General features: G+C 42.9%; 1 protein-coding gene across 1 annotated transcript; it reads right to left on the bottom strand.

Moving 5' to 3' along the window:
* Nucleotides 1-523: 523 nt before the first annotated feature.
* tmlhe (trimethyllysine hydroxylase, epsilon) lies at nucleotides 524-19,811 on the bottom strand. Its single transcript, XM_034226701.1, has 7 exons — nucleotides 19,396-19,811; nucleotides 18,578-18,754; nucleotides 2,233-2,512; nucleotides 1,994-2,113; nucleotides 1,673-1,909; nucleotides 1,300-1,438; nucleotides 524-1,134 (listed from the first exon to the last, which is right to left on the bottom strand). Exons 1-7 carry the CDS (start codon nucleotides 19,550-19,552, stop codon nucleotides 1,003-1,005), a joined length of 1,242 nt encoding a protein of 413 aa, XP_034082592.1. The 5' UTR covers nucleotides 19,553-19,811; the 3' UTR covers nucleotides 524-1,002.
* Between the last annotated feature and the right edge of the window lie 336 nt (nucleotides 19,812-20,147).

The raw sequence follows: 20,147 nt of genomic DNA, 5'->3' as shown, positions 1-20,147 counted from the left end.
GATGACTGTGTTGGTAAACACAAACAAGTATGTAAGTCAATCAGTTTCCAGCTCTGTCAAATAAATGAATTTCAAGATACACACATGTGTCTTCATTAAAATGAGTGTCACCACACTGTCACAAAATGTAATACTAACCAATTGAAAATAGTTAAATTTACATTAGAAACCTCTTGTAGATATCACTGTTAGAGTAGTTATCTGCCAATAGGACAGAATCATTCCTATACAAATGCAGTTTGAGCAATTCACTTAATATATTTACTTAAAACTTTAATATAGTCATTTTCACTTAATACTCTAATATAGTCATCTTTCTGCATTCAACACTAAGGAAAGCTGTACACTTTGACATGATAATGAGGAAAAAAGGCCTCCGACAATGCAGATCATTTTTTGATCATATCAATTTTAAGATGCGGGTCAAGGCTTAATATTTGGGAGTATAGTGTCCCATGCTCCCTTTCAGGAGCCCCACTGGATTAACTTTGATCTGAAATATTTGTATAAAAAGCTTGTTAGCTGGCTGTCCATCTCATAATGTTCACATAGAAACTAGCTGTCAATAGGAAATATCAATCAGAAGAATTATATTTTCATGCAAAATCTGTCACAAAAAGAGGTTGCACATTTAAATGCAGGTGTTGTTATGGCAACGTCAGTGGCCAATCAGCCACATTTACCTATAGTTGTAATACCCTAATTGATATAGGATAGACTGATCAGAAATCAGTTAAGTTGTATTAAACAATAAAACATACATTCACCTTGGAGTACCAACCGTCAAAACAGGCAATTGATAGCCAGTTAAATTAATCGCCTATCCTGAAGGTTGTTACAAAGTTGGGTTGAGGTCAACTTTGTAGCAACTGACTTGATGATTCGGCTTGAATCGCTTTTCTCCATCTCTCGCTCTCTCAGAAAGGACCTGGATCATCTTAACTCTAATTTGCATAGGCTAACTGACAAGGCACAGCGGTGAAGAGGTCTTGATGTCCAGGATCAGGCCTGCAGACCGAAGACACGTGCAGAACTCAGGACATCATCTCTGGTCAGGTAGCATCCGCACAGCTGCCTCAGGCCGGTGAAAGAGTCCCTCCCATGCATGACCCGCCAGTTGTCAATGAAAATCACCTAACGAAGAAAAGAGAGTCAAAGAATCCTTAGATTATATTGCTAATAAAAAGCAATTACATGAAATACAGCAACATCATCCAACTTGAGAAAGGCATAAGAAAATATCAAGAAACAGCAAGTTTGGTTGTTTATGACCAAATTGCAAACCAACAGCTTTCTTACTTTTCCCGGAGTCAGTTTCACCCACAGCTCATTCTCTGGTCTCCTTAGTTCATTTGTCAGCTCTCGATGTGCCACGTACCATCGTCGAACAAGGTCGTGGGGCACTATGTTTATCACCGATCGGTCATAGTTGTTGTATCTGTTGGAGAAAGGACACAACAATTTAATATTTCCTGAAAGAACACAGTAGAAAAATAACAATACAAATGACTACAGAGGTTTCTTTAAAGTTTGTCTAGTATTAAGGCACGGGAAATTATGAGTAATTAAATAGTGAGACATATGAAGCTTTACCTCTACATTAAAACAATGAAATTGATCCACTTCTGCACAAACATGAGTAAAATGTGGTTATACTTTAGCACCAACATACCGAATCATGTACATTTCATCGTTCCAAGGATAGACGTTGAGTACAGGGCCGATGCCTGTCATGTGGTTGCGGTGGTTTTCAGACTTTTCAATGTACTCGTGTCTGATAGGCACTTTGGCCAGCAGCTCAAAGTTTTCAGGAGACTGCTGGCGAACTTTTTCAGCGGCGTAGAACCCATCCACAAGCAGTGTCCTTCCCCCAGTTCCTTCATGTTTGAGACAGTGGAAAACCTGGATTCTGTATCAGCAATCAGCGGTAAAAAAATTAGACTTTCTTGGGCTTTGTTTTTAAGATATATGAGCTAATCTCTGCTGTACGTACCCACAAGGTTCCTGAAAGTAGGAGTTGTCAGTATGACGGTCCAGGCCCAGCTGGCTATAGGCACTATCCCCTCTGGAAAAATCTGATGTAAAACACCACATTCTTCCATATGTAGTCTCCCTTTTGTATCAGTTACACAAAAAAACACAAAGTCAAATTGTTAGCGCAGCATAGATGCTTCAGAATGTCATTTCTAAGATAACTTTCACAAGAAAAGGCAAAAATAAAGTACCTAATACCTGATAAGACTGACTCTCTGGGTGACTGCCTCTGTGGCTTCGACTGTAGCAGGGACATCATCTACAAAAGCGATCCCATACAGAAGATAGTTTTGAAGAAATTTCTTTACTTCATCGTCACAACTCATAAAGCTTTCCCATTTTGCAGAGGGTATGTTGGCCTTTTTGTAGGTGTCTGAATTCCAGAGGATGCGTGGCTGGATGGGGCTTTGCTTATTTTTTTCGTAGCTGTTCTCAGCTAGCCAGCTAAGGCTGTACTTTGAGACATGACCTCCTGGCCCTGGGATACAGAAATGGGAAAACATTAGGTACACTTAAAATAACATTAGACATTAGATAAGTGGTGTGTTTTAGAAAAATGTGTGTTGAAAAACTCTTAACATCACGTAGATCCAGTAACTGGCCGTCACAGGAGAACCTGCCTTATTACCTACCAGCTAATTCATGTTCAATCAGAGAGATAGGTTGTTGTGCTCCCTATCTCTGTTTCTTATCCTATATCTAATAGAACTGCTCGGGTCTTGATAGATTGAGTGGGGAAGTTCACGAGATCTTTCTAGAGGGTTATCAAGAATAGCTTTTATCCAATGACCTTTTCCCTCTCTGTCTGTGTCTGTGTATTCTCTTGTTCCGATTAAGGCAAGGCAAGGCAAGGCAAGGCAAGTTTATTTATATAGCACTTTTCAACACAAGGCAATTCAAAGTGCTTTACAAAAAATGAAAGAGATTAAGAAAATGGCATTTAAAATCAGTCATTAAAAAGAAAAGCTAATAAAATAAACATTAAAAGAAAAAATACATGGATAAAAGTTACAGTGCTGTCAATTAAACATTAAAAGAAAAAAGTACATGGATAAAAGTTACAGTGCAGTCTAAGATATGAATAGTTCAATTAAAAGCAGCGACAAAAAGAAAAGTCTTCAGCCTGGATTTAAAAGTAGTCAGAGTTGCAGCGGACCTGCAGGTTTCTGGGAGTTTGTTCCAGATATTTGGAGCATAATAACTGAACGCTGCTTTACCATGTTTAGTTCTGACTCTGGGGACAGAAAGCTGACCAGTCCCTGAAGACCTGAGAGATCTGGATGGTTCATAATTTAGCAGGAGGTCAGAAATGTATTTTGGGCCTAAACCATTCAGTGCTTTATAAACCAGCAGCAGTATTTTGAAATCTATTCTGTGACACACAGGAAGCCAGTGTAAAGACTTCAGAACAGGAGTGATGTGATCCACTTTCTTAGTGTTAGTGAGGACTCGAGCAGCAGCGTTCTGAATTAGCTGCAGCTTCCTAATAGATTTTTTAGTGAGACCTGTGAAGATACCATTGCAGTAGTCCAGTCTACTGAAGATAAAAGCATGGACAAGTTTTTCCAAATCCTGCTGTGACATTAGTCTTTTAATCCTAGATATGTTCTTTAGGTGATAGTAGGCTGATTTAGTAACAGTTTTAATGTGACTGTTGAAACTCAGGTCAGAGTCCATGACTACACCTAGATTTCTGGCTTTATCTGTTGTTTTGAACATTGCACACTGAAGCTCAGCGCTAACTTTTATACGTTCTGCCTTGGCTCCAAAAACCATTACCTCAGTTTTATCTTTGTTTAATTGGAGAAAGTTCTGACACATCCAGTCATTGATTTGTTCAATGCACTTACTCAGTGTTTGAATTGGAGCATAGTCTCCTGGTGAAATTGTTACGTAAATTTGTGTGTCATCTGCATAGCTATGGTAACTTATTTTGTTGTTCTTCATTATCTGAGCCAGTGGTAGCATGTAGATGTTAAAGAGAAGAGGCCCCAAGATGGAGCCTTGAGGAACCCCACATGTCATATTTGTCAACTCAGATGTGTATTTACCTATAGAAACAAAGTTGTTTCTGTCCTTTAAGTAGGATTCAAACCAATTCAGAACTGTTTCCGAAAGTCCCACCCAGTTCTCCAGTCGGTCTAGTAATATGCTGTGGTCAACAGTGTCAAACGCAGCACTGAGATCTAATAATACTAACACTGAAGTTCTGCCACTGTCTGTGTTTAAGTGGATGTCATTAAAGACCTTTACAAGAGCAGTTTCAGTGCTGTGGTTTGGACGAAAGCCTGACTGGAACACATCAAAACAGTCATTTAAATGCAAGAAATTACTCAACTGTTGAAAAACAACTTTTTCAATGATTTTACCTAGAAATGGGAGGTTTGATATGGGCCTGTAATTGTTCATTACTGAAGCATCTAGATTATTCTTTTTTAAGAGCGGTTTAATGACTGCAGTTTTCAGGGCCTGTGGAAAAATACCTGAGTGAAGAGATTTGTTTACTATATGAAGTAGATCTGAGGCCATGCAAGGCAAAACATCTTTGAAAAATCCTGTTGGAATAATATCAAGGCAGCAGGAGGAGGATTTCAGATTTCAGATTAACCCAGCCAAATCTTTTTTCTTGTTTTGTATCTATATCTACGCCGGGATCCGGAGTCGAGGCTGATCCTCTTGCTGTAGTCCTGTGTCTTGGATCCTCTATCCTGAGTTCTGGATTAAGTCGTGGACTTCGGGTCGTGGCTGAATCTGTCTCTGCGGTCCTGCCTTGGGTCTAGTCATGCTGCTTCCCTGATGGCTTCCACAGGATTGTAGCTGGCATCCTCGTGGATTCATCTTCTTATTACAGACACATTCCTAACATTCGGTCTATATGTTGTAAATGTATTATCTTTTCGATTTACACACGGCATCTATTGCACGTCTGTCCATCCTGGGAGAGGGATCCCTCCTCTGTTGCTCTCCCTGAGGTTTCTCCCATTTTTTCCCTTTAAACTGTGGGTTTTCTCTGGAAGTTTTTCCTTGTACGATGTGAGGGTCTAAGGATAGAGGGTGTCGTTTTTCTCATACTGATATTCTGAACAATCAGTGCTGTTGTATTTGCTGTAAAGTGTCTCTATTGTAGGCTATTTTTATTATATGTACAGCGCTTTGGCTCAACCAAAAATCGTTTATAAATGTGCTATATAAATAAAACTTGATTTGATTTGATTCAATCAGTTTACCTGCCCATTCACTGGAGTCTTCCAGAAGAGGCTACCTTGAAAGTTGTTAAAACTTACAATAGTCATGTTGGTTGTTTACACTGAAAAGACTGAAACATTGACTTTAATTACATGTATTATGTCAACAAATTTCACAGAACTGTATTAGGTTAGTTGAAAGCAATAATATTAAGTTGAATAAGGTTGAACTTAATATTGTTGCTTCCAACTAACCTAATACAGCTATGTGAATTTTGTTGACATAATACATTACGTTTTCTCAGTGTATATTAATTGTTGTCACTGGTTTTCAGTGTTGCTAACTTGCCGCGTTTTTTGCTAGACTTTTGAAGCTAATGCTGTTTACTACTTTCATTGGAAAAGAGTAGGCAATAACGCTGGATTCTTAGGTTGGGTCATTTAAAAAAAATGTAGCTACTCTTGCTGGCTTCATTAAGCATTCCTACCATAGCTTTAAATGCTATGCATGAGCTGAGTTTGACTCATCGAAATAAATTACTAAGGAAAGGTTCAAGTGGTAATAGACAACATTGATATTTTATTTACTGGTGTGTCACATTTGAAGTCAGAGAAAAGCATTATTACTAATAATAATAATACATTTAATTTGCAAGCGCTTTTTCAGGTGCTCAAAGACGCTTTACAGTGGTGATAAAACGAGATAAGCATAAGACAAAGGGGACAGCAAACAAATGTGGAGTCGGGTGAAAATGTTACGGTTTTTAATATAAGTTTAACCAGTTTTATTTTGTTTCTGTTGAGTTTAAATGTAGTGGGTTTTACAAAGATCAGCAAGGTACAATTAGAGTTGTGGCCTTAGAGAGAAAATAATACATTTTGATTATCGTCAACAATTCTTTAGATTGTATTTATTATATATGGACCTTGCATAGCGTTACACTAGAAATGTGTCAAATGAGTCTGCCCACACATATGTTTCTCAAGAACGAGCCAGTTAATACCTGTGACTACTGCAGAGTCATTTGTCCAAGAATTGAATGCGGATTTTTACATTCCAGTGAAAACAAGAGTGAAATGTCATAAGGCTATTTGTCCGCTGGGAAATTGGTTTATAGGCAGGGCTGCACATAACTGGTGCGCAGGTGCGCATGCGCACCTCCGCCAAAAAAAGAGCACCGTGTCATTTGAAAAAAGGCGCATTTGCGTACCAACATTGAAAGAGAGAGAGAGAGAAGAGAGAGAGAAGGGAGAAGAGAAAAGAGAAAAGAGAGAAGAGAGAAGAGAGGAGAGAGAAGAGAGAAGAGAGAGAGAAATATATTTGCATATGAACCTATGATATGAACTCAGGGGGGCCGGCCCATAGCACTGGCGTAATAGATGTTCGCCTAGGGCGCCAGATCTGGGGAGGCGCTGCGCTGGCAGTTCTGGGAGGGAAAAAAACATTTTTGACCATTGATGCTCATCCTAATTTTCGGCCTTGATGTAACAATATTTATAATTAAGTAAATGTAACACCCTTTTCACCCCGGTTACACGTTTCATTTGCCCTGTACGATGGACGCTGTAAGTGATGAAAATGGGGGATGTTGGCTTATCTGGCGCCCGCAGCTCACAGCCACAATGCGAGTGAGCAAGGGAGAGAGGGAGGGTGCACCGGTACCGGCGCTGTTGTTATTAGAATCTGGTGCTAGCTGCTCTAACGGAAGAAGAAGATGTTTCTACAATAATGTGGAGGGAGAGTCCTCTCCAGTCAGACTGAGAGGCTGATAACTACAGCTCAGTGAGGTAAAGGACTCTGAGTGTTTAGATAGTTCACTTTAGTCTAAGTTAAAACGGTTTGGTCACAATTTATGTAAACACATATTTCCAAGGCACTCCTTTATAAATATTGGGATAAACAGGTTTGAAATCATTCCAATGTATACTATAGGACAGCAACCACAAATATCCTTTAAAACTGGAGAGATTAAAAAAAATGCATAAATGTTAAGGTAAAATAAGATATGAATGAACAACATAAATAAAATAAGTTACATTAATTTGTTATTGGCTATGGTAGGTTATTGGTTATGTTCACATACGTATTTGATTACATCCACTTTTCTAAGATGACAACAGAGACTTTCGACCCAATTTGCTAATTGCAGACTCAACCAGAGAGAAAGTAGTAGGCCTACATCATCAGCTACCATGTCTGACAGAGAGGAAGACAGTGAGGAGAACAGTCAGGAGGGTAGTGATGACAGCTTGTAGGATTACTGGTCGTGCTAATGTTGTCTTGTGTTCACCTCTGCATGTGTGTTCTGTGTTCACCTCTGCATGTGTGTTCTGTGTTCACCTCTGCATGTGTGTTCAGTGTCGTGTGTCTGGCAAATAAAGTCAAGATCCCCTCAAAAGTTACGGTTTATTTCATTTTAAGGATGAGCACCAAGCAACATCTCCAGGTGCTCCTTTGAGAACCAGGGCAAAAAAGTTATGTGCACCCCTGTTTATAGGGAACTACTTTAAAGGCTGTGTTCGCGCTATATTTTGATTTATATTATTGAAAAGTTAAATGTTTATTTTCTGCTTGTTTTTGTTTACAGTAAATGTATTATTATTAATTGTTATTATTTAAGTTAGTTAAAGTAGTTTTATGCTTTTATTTTGAAGGTGTATTTTGGCACTGGGTGATTGGGGCACTCTGTGTAATTGTATATATTGGAGACAGGGGTGGTGGGAGTAGAGCACCAGTATGGCATATGGTTTTTACCAGGGCAAGTAGTAGGAGGCCAGGGGAAAGGCACAGGGAAAAAGGGTTAAACCTTTGTTCTTTGCATATTATTATAGGAATAAAATACACAGAAAGGACTCTTGCCTGGACTTGGATCATTGACACTGCGTAATAACCGCTAACTGGGGCCTCAGTGGCTGTTTTATTTGAGTTACATTCCTGGTTTATTTATTTATGATACTTTTATAGGTTGATTGAGTCATTCTTAGCCATTACATTGTTCAATCAACTTTAACTCCATAATGATAAGTTTAAGAAAAAGTACCACTTGCCACTTTGTGTGTGAGTAAACGTTTTGTTGTGTAAAATGCACAATAAGATGAAAATGATAAAGACGTTAAAGTAACTCAAGTATTTGTATCATCTTGAATATAATCTCTTGGCTCAAATCTCTGTCCTCTCCTTTTGTCAAGTAGTCTCACATTAACCTATGTACTATGGTACATCAGGTTGTAAAGGATTACAGAAAAGCTCATAAAAAGCTTGCCATCTACGGTTTATGTACACATACAGCAGAAAGATACGATCTGCATGCAACGGGAGTATCCATGAGGGCCTTTGCACCGTTGAGATTGAGCATTTAGCAAATCAAGTCTGTGAGGGCAGATGTTGATGGATAGGATGAGCTCACCCAGACTCAGCTGACCTTGAATATGCAGCACCACACTGTGTGTATGCCAGTGTGCCCACAGGAGTGTATGCATCATCCACTGTCTCAGGGCTGACAGCTACCCATTTGTCAGTTTATGTAAGATTCAGTGCCACTCTTGTGCATAAATAAAAAACCCTGTAACGGCCCAGCAGCCCACAGGGAGGCATCAGTCCATCTTAAGGACAACCCCAAGTGGCATAAGCCAGACAGACGCCCACAGCCAGAGAGCATGGGCAACTATAAGCTGCCAGGTTCTCACTGCACTGCTATGCTATTAAAAGCTTATCTCCTTTCCATATTTTGTGCTTGCCATAGGCCTGTCAGGATAACCACTTTTGTTAGACGATATATTGACCCAGAAAGATTGTTCATATTTTTCATTTTAAGACCATTTTAATGCCAGTGATATAATGAGTCTCTCAAAGCCAAATGTTCACTGTGCCAGTCAGTAAAAGATGTTGCAAATCACCGTTAACTGATAGAGATTTATAAGTGAAAAGAAATCAGAGTACATAAAGATGTATTTAACTGTTCATATCTTTTTATCTGTCCCCTTTCATTACCTGACCACACCCTAAGGACTTACTGACAACAGAATGAATCTTTACACTATAAGAAGAATGCCATCACAGAGGAAAAAGTCAAACTCTTCCATGTGAAGAGAACTTTACATTATGTGTGATGATGGTGTGCTCTATTTTTCACTCTTTACAGCAATATTCTCTCTTCCAAATGGATAGTTAGGACTGTTTGAAGCGAGTAATATAAAAATAATACCTTTTCATTTTCAGTGTATTAGCTACAGTTAACGGTGGCAGTAGACAAACGCTCAATTCAGGAAAACGGAAAGAAGTACCAGCACAGAATTAAAGCAATGTACTGCTGTGGACCAGGGTTGCAGCAAAATGTATTTTAGCCACCTTAAGAAATCAATATCCGTTTATGTGTATGATATATTTTCAGTGCCTGTTCTTTGCCATTCCATTGACAAAAACATTGATTTTCCATTGCAGAACACAGAAGTTACTTGTACAGTATGGTCGGTTGCTTGTTTTGTGTTATTGTGTGACTTTGGGGAATATGGATTGCTGTTTAAACACAAAAGTCATGCATAACAGAAACAAATCACCAGGTCAGGGCAGCATGTGACCTGCAATTTCTGTGTTCTGCAGGGTAAAACTAATTTATATATACAGTCTATGGGTAAAATGCATGTTTTTGTCAATGGAGTCGGTTAGATTACCGCTTCAGTTCCTCTTCATTTAGGGCTGCAGTTGCAAGGTAAAACTGTGGAAATATTCAAAATATAACATTAAGTGTGACTGAACACTGAGACTTTCAAGATGCACTTTATTAGTCAACTTAAGGTAAATCATTGAATCTGACCTAAGGTTACATGTTGTAAATGTCATGTTTCATAGTTTAGTTTCTTGGTGATTTTCTTTAATTGTTTTGTGAGGTCCGAGGTTAGGCCAGGTTAGTTTGGGGCCTCTTCATTAAACACAATTTATAACCAAGAACATGCACTATATAAGCTCAAAGTGAACTCAAATATATGCAGCGTTTGACACAAGAACCCAAGATTACTACCTTAGATGGTATTTGACCTGTTCCTGTAACAAAGGTGCAATGCATCAGTGGACTAGGTATATCTGACTGGGGCCAGGCGCGCCGGATTCATTTTAGAAGTGGGGGGGCCAAAAAAAGTGCGTGTGTATGGCCCAATCCAAAACCACGCCCTACACCTACACACTCCCCCTCCGTGACGGAGTGAACTCCGTGGAGTGACACATGAGGCTCCCTCCTGTCAGATGGAGGGAGTAAATACAGCAGCAAGCTTTGGGACAAACTCCCGTCTCTCCGGCAGAAACAGGAAATGCCGTAACTGTATGTAGGCCTAACAATGGTTTCAAATCAGCATCTCTTTGACAAAAAATGTAAATGAATAACTCAAATAAAACTCCAAACATCTTTAATTGTGTTACTTTTTTGTAAAGCTCTTTTAGTTTTAAACCTGATGTTTATAAGCTTCTTAGTTTTTGCAATAGTCTGTAAATATACACAACTTTATACTTTTTTGACATTTTCTGCGGCTGCAGAGGTGCTGCTTTTGGGTTCATCTGGCTTCGCTGTTTCTATGATTGAAGAAGGTCCAGGCACCGGAGATGTGGATGTCAGGGATGTGACCTTCCAGTTGTTAAATGTAAGTTTAGATTGACTGTATTTAGTTTTCTTCTGCGCTGGTTCTTCTGACATGTTTGCAAGTGTATATATTATTTTTAGGTTAACGGCTGACACACACAGAACAACGTAACAAATAAAGTAAACAACGTAACAAATAAACAAATCTAAGCTTTTTTATTGGTTGTAATTTACATGGATACATTTGAATGGTGTGACAATGTCCTATTTGATTGGGTTAAAATGTACATATTCTTCCTGTCATGTCTGCCTGCTTTATTTTACCTAATGCAAAGCTCCATCGAAATCAGTCGCATTGAACCGAAGACACGTTTTGATTCCTAGCTTTCTAATGATATCAGGATTGTTTTTGTACTCCAAATATTAAGCAAAATATGTCACATGAAGATATTTTCGTTTGGATTACTGCACTCACGAGAAACACCGGCTGTTGTTATGCCTGCTGTGACGTTAAATTATTCCGTTCTCCGCTTGTAATTATGCCGAAGCTTCAAAGTTGTAGGCAGGGGCGGCGGGTGCTGTAGGCTAGGGTAGGCTAAGCCTTCCCAAATATTTGGGTCACTGCATCCTGGTAAAATACAAATATAATGTATAATGTCTGTGTCTTTGACATTAGCTGTACCTGTACTACGAAGCAAGTTCAACATACCCTGGATATGTTTGAGTAACAAACAAACTAACAACAACAAATTAACAAACGAGATCTCGCTAAGCGGTCCTACGACGCTGGTTATCAACTCGGTAAATCAAGCCAGGGTTTCTCTCACCAGCTGAGAGCGCGTTCACGTGAAAGGGGCGGGGTTAGCTACATTTGACCAATCACAAACAGGGACAAGTGTAGCCTACTGACAGCGCAGCGTCATACTTCATTAATGAAAAGTAAACTAATATTAGACAAATATGAGCTTTAAACATCCATGATTTGAACATATAATCCAGGATACAAGCCACATAGCTGCACCTGCAAGGTGAATATAGAACTGGTTAAAAAATAACTACCGAGTGTTTGAAAGCGTATAATTTTATGATATCACTGCCCCTAAGACACGAGTGGATCTGACTTTAATTACATTTGACTCGAGTGTTTCGTCAACATAATTGCTTAAAATAATATTTCTGCATACAGTATGTGACACTGTGAGTGTGTCACATATATTCATCGCAGCCCCCCCACATCATGGCAAATATGAGGCGATTAAGGCCCTTCTCCTTAAGACATTTAGCTTATCTGCTAAGGAGAGGGCCTGCCAGATACTTGACATTCAAGGCCTAGGAGACAGCAAGCCATCCCAGCTAATGGAGAAAATGCTAAATCTGCTAGGGGGGGAAGATCCCCGGATTTTATTCACAGAGATTTTCCTGCGTCACTTGCCTCCCCGGGTACAGACGGCGCTGGCCAACACGCCTGTCACGGAGCCCCGTGCTTTGGCTGAGGAAGCGGATAGTTTTTTCCTGGCTACGCAACAGCCCGGGGCAGAGACGTTAGCCGCGACGCTCAGCGGCCCACCGGCAGTCAAGAAAGCGTGGCGGAGGCCGGACACGGCTGTGGCTAGCCGGCGTGGAGACGCCGGAGAGTGCGTTTACCACGCACGTTTCGGGACAAGGGCGAAGAGATGCGTCGCTCCGTGCAGCTACAAACCCCCGGGAAACGGAGGGGCCGGCGCTCAGTAGTGGCTCTGAGCGTCGGCGGCACGTGCAGGCTCCTCTTCGTCAGCGACAGCGTTTCGGGGAGCTTGTTTCTGTGTGACACGGGCGCTCAACGGAGCGTAGTTCCAGCGTCGAGTGAAGACGTCGCCCGTGGGGGGCACGGACCGCGATTGACGACGGCTAACGGCAGTCCCATTCGCACGTACGGCGTGAGGCCTATGTGTTTGTGCATCGGAGGACAGCGTTTCAGCTGGGATTTTGTGACAGCGGACATTTCTTTTCCCCTCCTCGGAGCGGATTTTTTGTGTGCTCATGGACTCTTAGTGGACGTTAAGAATAGGCGTTTGGTTGATGCCTTAACGTTTTCTTCCCTCGTGTGCACACTTGGCAGCGCAGCGTACGACGGGCTGTCAGGCTCGCTGTCAGGTGCAGACACGTTTCTCAGACTGTTGGCCGAGTTTCCAGACCTGTCGCTACCCACCTTCTCTGCGCTTACCACTAAGCATGGCGTGGAACACCACGTCACTACCGGGGGGCCTCCTGTCTACGCCAGGGCCTGGCGGTTGAACCCTTCTAAGCTGGCTGTAGCGAGGGCGGAGTTCGCAACCATGGAGCGCCTGGGCATTGTCCGCCGCTCCGACAGTCTTCCCCCCTGCACGTCGTTCCCAAATCGAACGGCGGGTTCCGCCCGTGCGGGGATTACCGCCGACTCAACGACGCCACTACGCCTGACCGCTATCCGGTGCCGCACATTCAGGACTTTTCGGCGCATCTGGCCGGTACGGGGGTGTTTTCCAAGGTGGACCTGGTGCGTGGATACCACCAGGTGCCCATGCACCCCCTGGACATTCCCAAGACAGCAGTGATAACGCCTTTTGGACTTTTTGAGTTCCTGCGGATGCCTTGTGGACTCAAGAATGCCGCTCAGACGTTCCAGCGCCTGATGGATTCGGTGCTGCGGGACCTGCCGTTTGTGTTTGTTTACCTCGACGACATACTCGTCGCCAGCGCTTCAGTGCAGGAGCATCTGTCCCACCTCCGAGCCCTTTTCACACGGCTCAACGAACACGGATTAATCATCAATCCTGCAAAGTGCCAGTTCGGGGGTGTCGGACATCGATTTCCTGGGGCACCGCGTCACCAAGGGCGGTGCGACACCTCTGCCAGCGAAGGTGGAGGCTGTTGCGGCGTTTCCTCGCCCGCTCACAGCCCGGCCGCTCCGTGAGTTTCTGGGGATGGTGACTTTCTACCACCGTTTCATCGCCCGGGCCGCACACATCATGCGGCCGCTGTATAAAGCGTTTGAAAGGCAAGACCCCCGTCCAGGAGATCGACTGGACAGCAGAGGCGGACGGCGCTTTTGCTGAGGTCAAGACCGCGTTGGCTCAGGCGGCTTTGCTGGCACACCCATCATCTACGGCTCCCATCTCCATCACCACGGACGCGTCAGACTACGCGGTCGGCGCAGTGCACGAGCAGTGGGTGGAGGGCGCTTGGCAGCCGCTCGCCTTTTTCAGCCGCCAGCTGACGCCTAGAGAACGCAAATACAGCGCCTTTGACCGGGAGCTTCCTCGGACTTTATTTGGCCGTGCGGCACTTCCGTTTCATGCTGGAAGGCCGTGAATTTACGGCCGTTTGTCGACCACAAGCCGCTCACCTTCGCCATGTCAAAAGTGGCGGAGCCTTGGTCGGCACGTCAGCAGCGGCAGCTGTCCTACATATCGGAGTTCACTACGGACATTAAGCACGTGGCTGGCAAGTCGAACCTGGTTGCTGATTGCCTCTCCAGGGTCGTCATCGGTGCCGTCCAGTTGGGCCTGGACTATACTCGCATGGCGGCAGACCAGGTCAGAGATCCCGGCGTCCAGGCCCTGAAGGTGGAGAGCGCGGGGCTGCACTTGGAGGACGTGGTGTTCGGCGACGCGGGCATTACTCTCCTGTGTGACGTCTCTACGGGCCTGGCGCGGCCTGTCGTCCCTGCCAGCTGGAGGCGTCCTGTGTTCGAGGCTGTGCACGGCCTGTCACACCCCGGCGTTAAACCTTCGGTGCGTTTGGTAGCGGCGAAGTTCGTTTGGCAAGGACTGAAAAGGGACGTGAGGACTTGGGCCAGGGAGTGCGTGACTTGTCAACGCGCTAAGGTGCACCGCCACACGAAGGCCCCGTTGGAGCGTTTCCTGGTGCCTGAGAGGAGGTTTGATCACGTCAACATTGACCTGGTTGGTCCGTTGCCTTCCTCTCAGGGGTTTTCCTACCTCCTCACCATGGTGGACAGAATGACCCGTTGACCGGAGGCGGTTCCGCTCGTTCCGACATCAGCCGCAGACGTTGCCCGGGCCTTCATTGCAACGTGGGTGTGTCGTTTTGGCACCCCGTCAGACATTTCCTCAGACAGGGGCTCTCAGTTCACGTCCGAGCTCTGGAACGCTGTGGCAGGCGGTTTGGGGGTTAAGCTGCACAGGACTACCGCTTACCACCCTCAGGCTAACGGCCTCTGCGAGCGCTTTCATCGCTCCATGAAGGCGGCCCTCAAGGCCGGCCTTACGGACGGTAACTGGGTCGACAAGCTGCCCTGGGTGATGCTGGGCCTGAGGACTGCACCTAAGGAAGATCTGCAGTGTTCTACAGCGGAGATGGTCTACGGTCAGCCGCTGAGAGTTCCGGGGGATTTCCTCCCAAATGCATCGGCTCCCTGGTCGGCGTCGGCCCAGCGGGCTTTCCTGCGTGACGCCGCTGAGGCCTTTGCTCCGATCCCTACTACTCAGCACGGTACTCAGGTGTCCCAGGTTCCCGCAGAGCTCCGCTCGGCGGAGCACGTGTTCATCCGGAACGATGCGCACAGAGGCCCCCTGCAGCCCCCTTATGATGGGCCTTTCCGGGTCTTGGAGCACGGGGACAAGCACCTGGTGGTCAACCTGGGTGGCAAGGCCGAGCACGTCTCGGTGGACCGGGTGAAGGCTGCTCACCTGGACTTGGACCAGCCTGTGGTGCTGGCTCGACCTCCGCGACGGGGCCGCCCCCCGGCCTCGTCCCCTGTCACGGATTTAAGACCTGTTGTTCCGGTCCCTCCCCTTCCGGGGGCCGCACAGGCGGGAGTCACTTTTCCGACTCCCGTGCTCAGGAGTCGTGGGGGTCGGCGTGTCGTTCCTCCCCGCCATGCTGATTTTGTTGTGACAACTGTGTGAATTCTGGGGGGGCTTGTGTGGTGACACGTTATTGGACATAATTCACCTTGCTTATTGTGTTGCCACACGGACCCTTTAGTGGGGAACACCTGTAGCTTTAGCTGCCATTCCTGCTAGCTCATCAGGCAGAGCAGTGCATGTGTTAACCTCTCTGAAAGTAATGGATAATAAAGATTGGAACTCCATTCTTAATACACCGCCTCCGACTCTCTTTTCACGGCACCACAATATTATGATATTATATGATCGATGATCTGATTGATGATGTAATATGAATGATAAGTGCAACACGTCGGCGTCTTCTCTGCATACGGCAGTTTAAACTGTATTTCCTTTATCCTGTAATATGACTTGAGAGATTTAAACTCTGCACACTGAGTTGATCTCTTTTCTATAGACGCCGGAGGCGGGCAGTGTCAGGTAAAAAACGTTATTTAGCCTTCCCAAACCTGAGCCTCACGCGCCGCCTATGGTTGTACGCCTATTTATCATCTGAATTTGCCGAAACAAGTTTAATATTCTGAAAGCCAAGACTTTGCTTATTTGAAATCAGATAAAAACAAACTGTAACGGACCCTGCCGTGTTATCTATGATTACTATACACCTTACATTCATAATTTCAGCGGGAGGGAGGGGGGGCGGCGCTGAGGAACAGCAGAGTGGCGAGAGCTGTCATCTTCCCTTTACAAGCTTCAAACATGCCTGTAGCTAATGAGATTGAATATAACAATAAAAAATAACAAAATATACACAACTAGATCAGATGGCGTTTTAGATGCGACTTTAGAGTAGAGGGGAATTATTGAAACGGGATTTGTACAGTTTTCCGCGGCACAGTTTCATGGAAACACATCAGGTTTTGGACGACAGTCAATATGGATTCAGGAAAGATAGATCAACATCTATGGCACTAATGGAATTAAGTGAGGAAATAGCAAACTGCATGGACAATAAAAAACAAGCAGTGGGAATATTTATAGACTTACAAAAAGCATTTGACACCATCACAATATTTTACTGATAAAACTGGAACGGTATGGCATCAGAGGGGTGGGATTAAACTGGGTGAGAGATTATTTAAGCAACAGACAACAATTTGTTGAAATTGGTGAACATAAATCAGAATACATGAACATAACTTGTGGAGTACCTCAGGGGTCCGTGTTGGTCCAGAGCTGTTTATAATATACATCAACGACATTTGCAGAGTATCAAATATATTGAAATGTATTTTATTTGCAGATGACACTAATATTTTTTGTTCCGGTGACAATTTGAAAGAGCTAATGGAAGTGATAACAGCAGAAATGATTAAAGTAAAACATTGGTTTGACACAAACAAATTATCATTAAATATAAGCAAAACAAAGATTATGCTATTTGAAAAACATAAAACAAATCCACAGATACAATTAATACTAGATAACATACACATAGAAAGAGTATATGAAATTAAGTTTCTTGGTGTGGTTTTAGAGCACAACATCAGCTGGAAACCTCATATCACTCGTGTAAAAGCAAAACTGGCTAAAACTATCGCAATATTGGGAAAAGCCAGATACATTCTGGACTATAACTCATTGTATACTCTATATAACACACTCATATTGCCATATCTGATTTACTGTGTGGAGATTTGGGGAAACACGTACAAAACCAACCTATAGCCGTTATGCACATTACAAAAAAGGGCTATAAGAGTTATCAATAATGTTGGATATCTTGAACACACTAATGTATTATTTTTGAAGTCACACATATTGAAGTTCATTGATCTGGTTAAATTTAAAACGGCACAAATCATGTACAGAGCCAGACATAATCTACTTCCTAGGAAATTATAAACATTGTTCATAGACAGAGAGGGTGGGTATAATTTGAGAGGAAATCTACATTTTAAACAACTCAAGGTCAGAACAACTCTGAGAAGTATGAGTATAACAATCTGTGGGGTGATTTTATGGAATGGTTTGGAGCAGGAGTTCAAACAAAGCACAAGCATAATTCAGTTTAAAAGGATGTACAGAAACACTTTTTTGGAAAACTATGAGAATGAAGAAAGGGGATTGAAGATGAGAAATGATTGTATATGTATAAATGTAAATGTAAGTAGGAATAACTTGCATAATGATTTAAAGGACAATCATTGATCAAGTAAGGGGTGAGAATTAATAAGCATTTGCTTCCTCCTACTCCCTTTCGGACACATATGATTTATTATTATTATTATTATTAATATGAAGACTTTTTTTGTTTTTTTTGTTGAATATACAATACCATGAATGTGGATAAATACTGTATTATAACAATACGGTATTCTGTTTTTCACATTTGTTATTTTTAATTTGTTATTTTTTAATCTGTTCGAAATAAAGACTGAAAAAATAAAAATAAATCTGCTGCTGCGAAAATGTGGCCCCCCTCCCCCCGCTTCCGGCGCCCTTGACTGGGGCCCCTGGGGGTCTTGGTCTTGTGCTTGTTTGGCATCTACCTTAGTGTAATAACTTCATTACAGTGTCATTACAATGCCTTAAAGCTGGGCAATATAGAGAAATAAAAATATCACAATATTTTTGTCCAAAAACCTCAATATCAATATTACAACGATATTGTAGGGTGCAGAAATGATTACAAATGACTTTACTTGAATGCAGCCTTTAAAACCAATTAGAAACCACCCATACTGGCATCTAACTATATCAAAATATAAGACCATACCTAGTCTCATATCACAAAATCAATATAATATTGATATATTGCGAAGGGCTTCAGTGCATTTACTTTGGATGAGGCGTAAACACTGCCACATAACTTGAAAATGATTTAAAACACTTTGGGCATGCTTTTCCTGACCAGACTTGTATTTTGAGATGTTTGGTTTGGTAGAACTGTACTCACAGGTGAGGACCAGATGGCCGTCTTGCACAGTTGTGTTGTCAGGGCGGATGGAGAGGTCTATACTCGCAGTGTCCAGGTTCCTCTGGTTAGTGCTGGAGTTGTATGAAGCGTCAGAGCGGCAGTGATCCCTCAGCCACACGTAGTTGAACCGCATCGGCGCCCCTCCATAGTTGACCTCTGGGGGTTTCATAAGCATGAGTTTAATGTTGAGTTTTGCCCAGTGTTGTAAATTAACTAAGTACATTTACTCAAGGATTGTACTTAAGTAACATTTTGAGGTAGGCTACTTGTGGTTCACTTGAGTATTTAAATGTTTTGCTACTTTGTCCTTCTATTCCATTACAATTCAGATTGTACTTTTACTCAACTACATTAATTGAATAGGCCTACCTTTAGTTACTTTGCAGATTTAAATTAATGATGTGAAATATAATCAACACTTAAATAACACTTTAGACACCTGCAATTCACATTCTACCCTGCAGTACCTGCAGTACCCTGCAGTCATTAAAACTAGCTACACCTTTACCAGCTTTGATAAACACATTAATGCATCAATAATTACAATATAAACATATAATACGTTTTATTCTGAAACTGCATGAGTACTCAACTTTTGGTACTTTAAGTATATGTTGATGCCAATACTTTTCTACTTTTACTTGAGTCATATTTTAAATGCAGGACTTTTACTTGTAGCAGAGTATTTCGACACTCAAGTACTTCTACGTTTACTAAAGTACAAGATCTGAGTACATTTTCCCCCTCAGATTTTGGCCCACAGTAGCCTATGTATTAATCGTGTTACAGTAACTCACCGAGACAGTCTTCGAGTGACCGAATAGTTGCATCGCACGCAGAGCTCGCGCTGACCAGCGTCTCGTGCCTCCACAGTGGCTGCTTGTTTTTGACTGCTGACAGCAGCTGAGCCGGTTTCAACGCGGGTCGCAATATCCTATGTAACATGACAGACATCGTCAACACACGTGTGTTATGAAGAAAGAAGTACAAACCCCCAGACTTAAAACGATAACCTGGCTTCTTTCCAGAGACTTCCTTAAACGCTTCTTCACGCCTTTAAATCTCACAACATTTCTCAAAACGACGAGATTAATTATTAAACAGGGTGTGACCGGACGTCACGTCTCCTCCCCAGTGGCGGTTCTAGAACATTTGACATGGGGTCGCAAAGGGGGAGCAAGAGGTCATGCCCAGTGGCGTTTCTAGGTGTACAAAACTGGGGGGGCAGAAAGAGGTCGGGGGAGAGAGAGAGAGAGAGAGAGGGGGGAGAGAGAGAGAGAGAGAGAGGGGGGGGGACAGAGAGAGGGAGGAGAGAGAGGGGGGGAGGAGAGAGAGAGGGGGAGTGTCAAATTACATACTGAAGACCACAGGAGCAACACTGTGAGCGCATACATTTACGTACACAGCGTGGGGATGTCATAGTAATGCACCTTCATACATGGAGTAAAGGTCACCATTACAAAAGTAATTCTTAACAATAACAACAACCGTAATGCTTTAGCATTAAAACACCATAGACTGTAAATATAAGGAAAACACAGACACTCAT

The sequence above is a fragment of the Gymnodraco acuticeps genome, unplaced genomic scaffold, assembly GCF_902827175.1.
Source record: "Gymnodraco acuticeps unplaced genomic scaffold, fGymAcu1.1, whole genome shotgun sequence".
In the NCBI taxonomy this organism is placed as follows: domain Eukaryota; kingdom Metazoa; phylum Chordata; class Actinopteri; order Perciformes; family Bathydraconidae; genus Gymnodraco; species Gymnodraco acuticeps.
The sequence above is the reverse complement of the archived record's forward strand: the minus strand, read 5'-3'. Positions and strand labels throughout refer to the sequence as shown.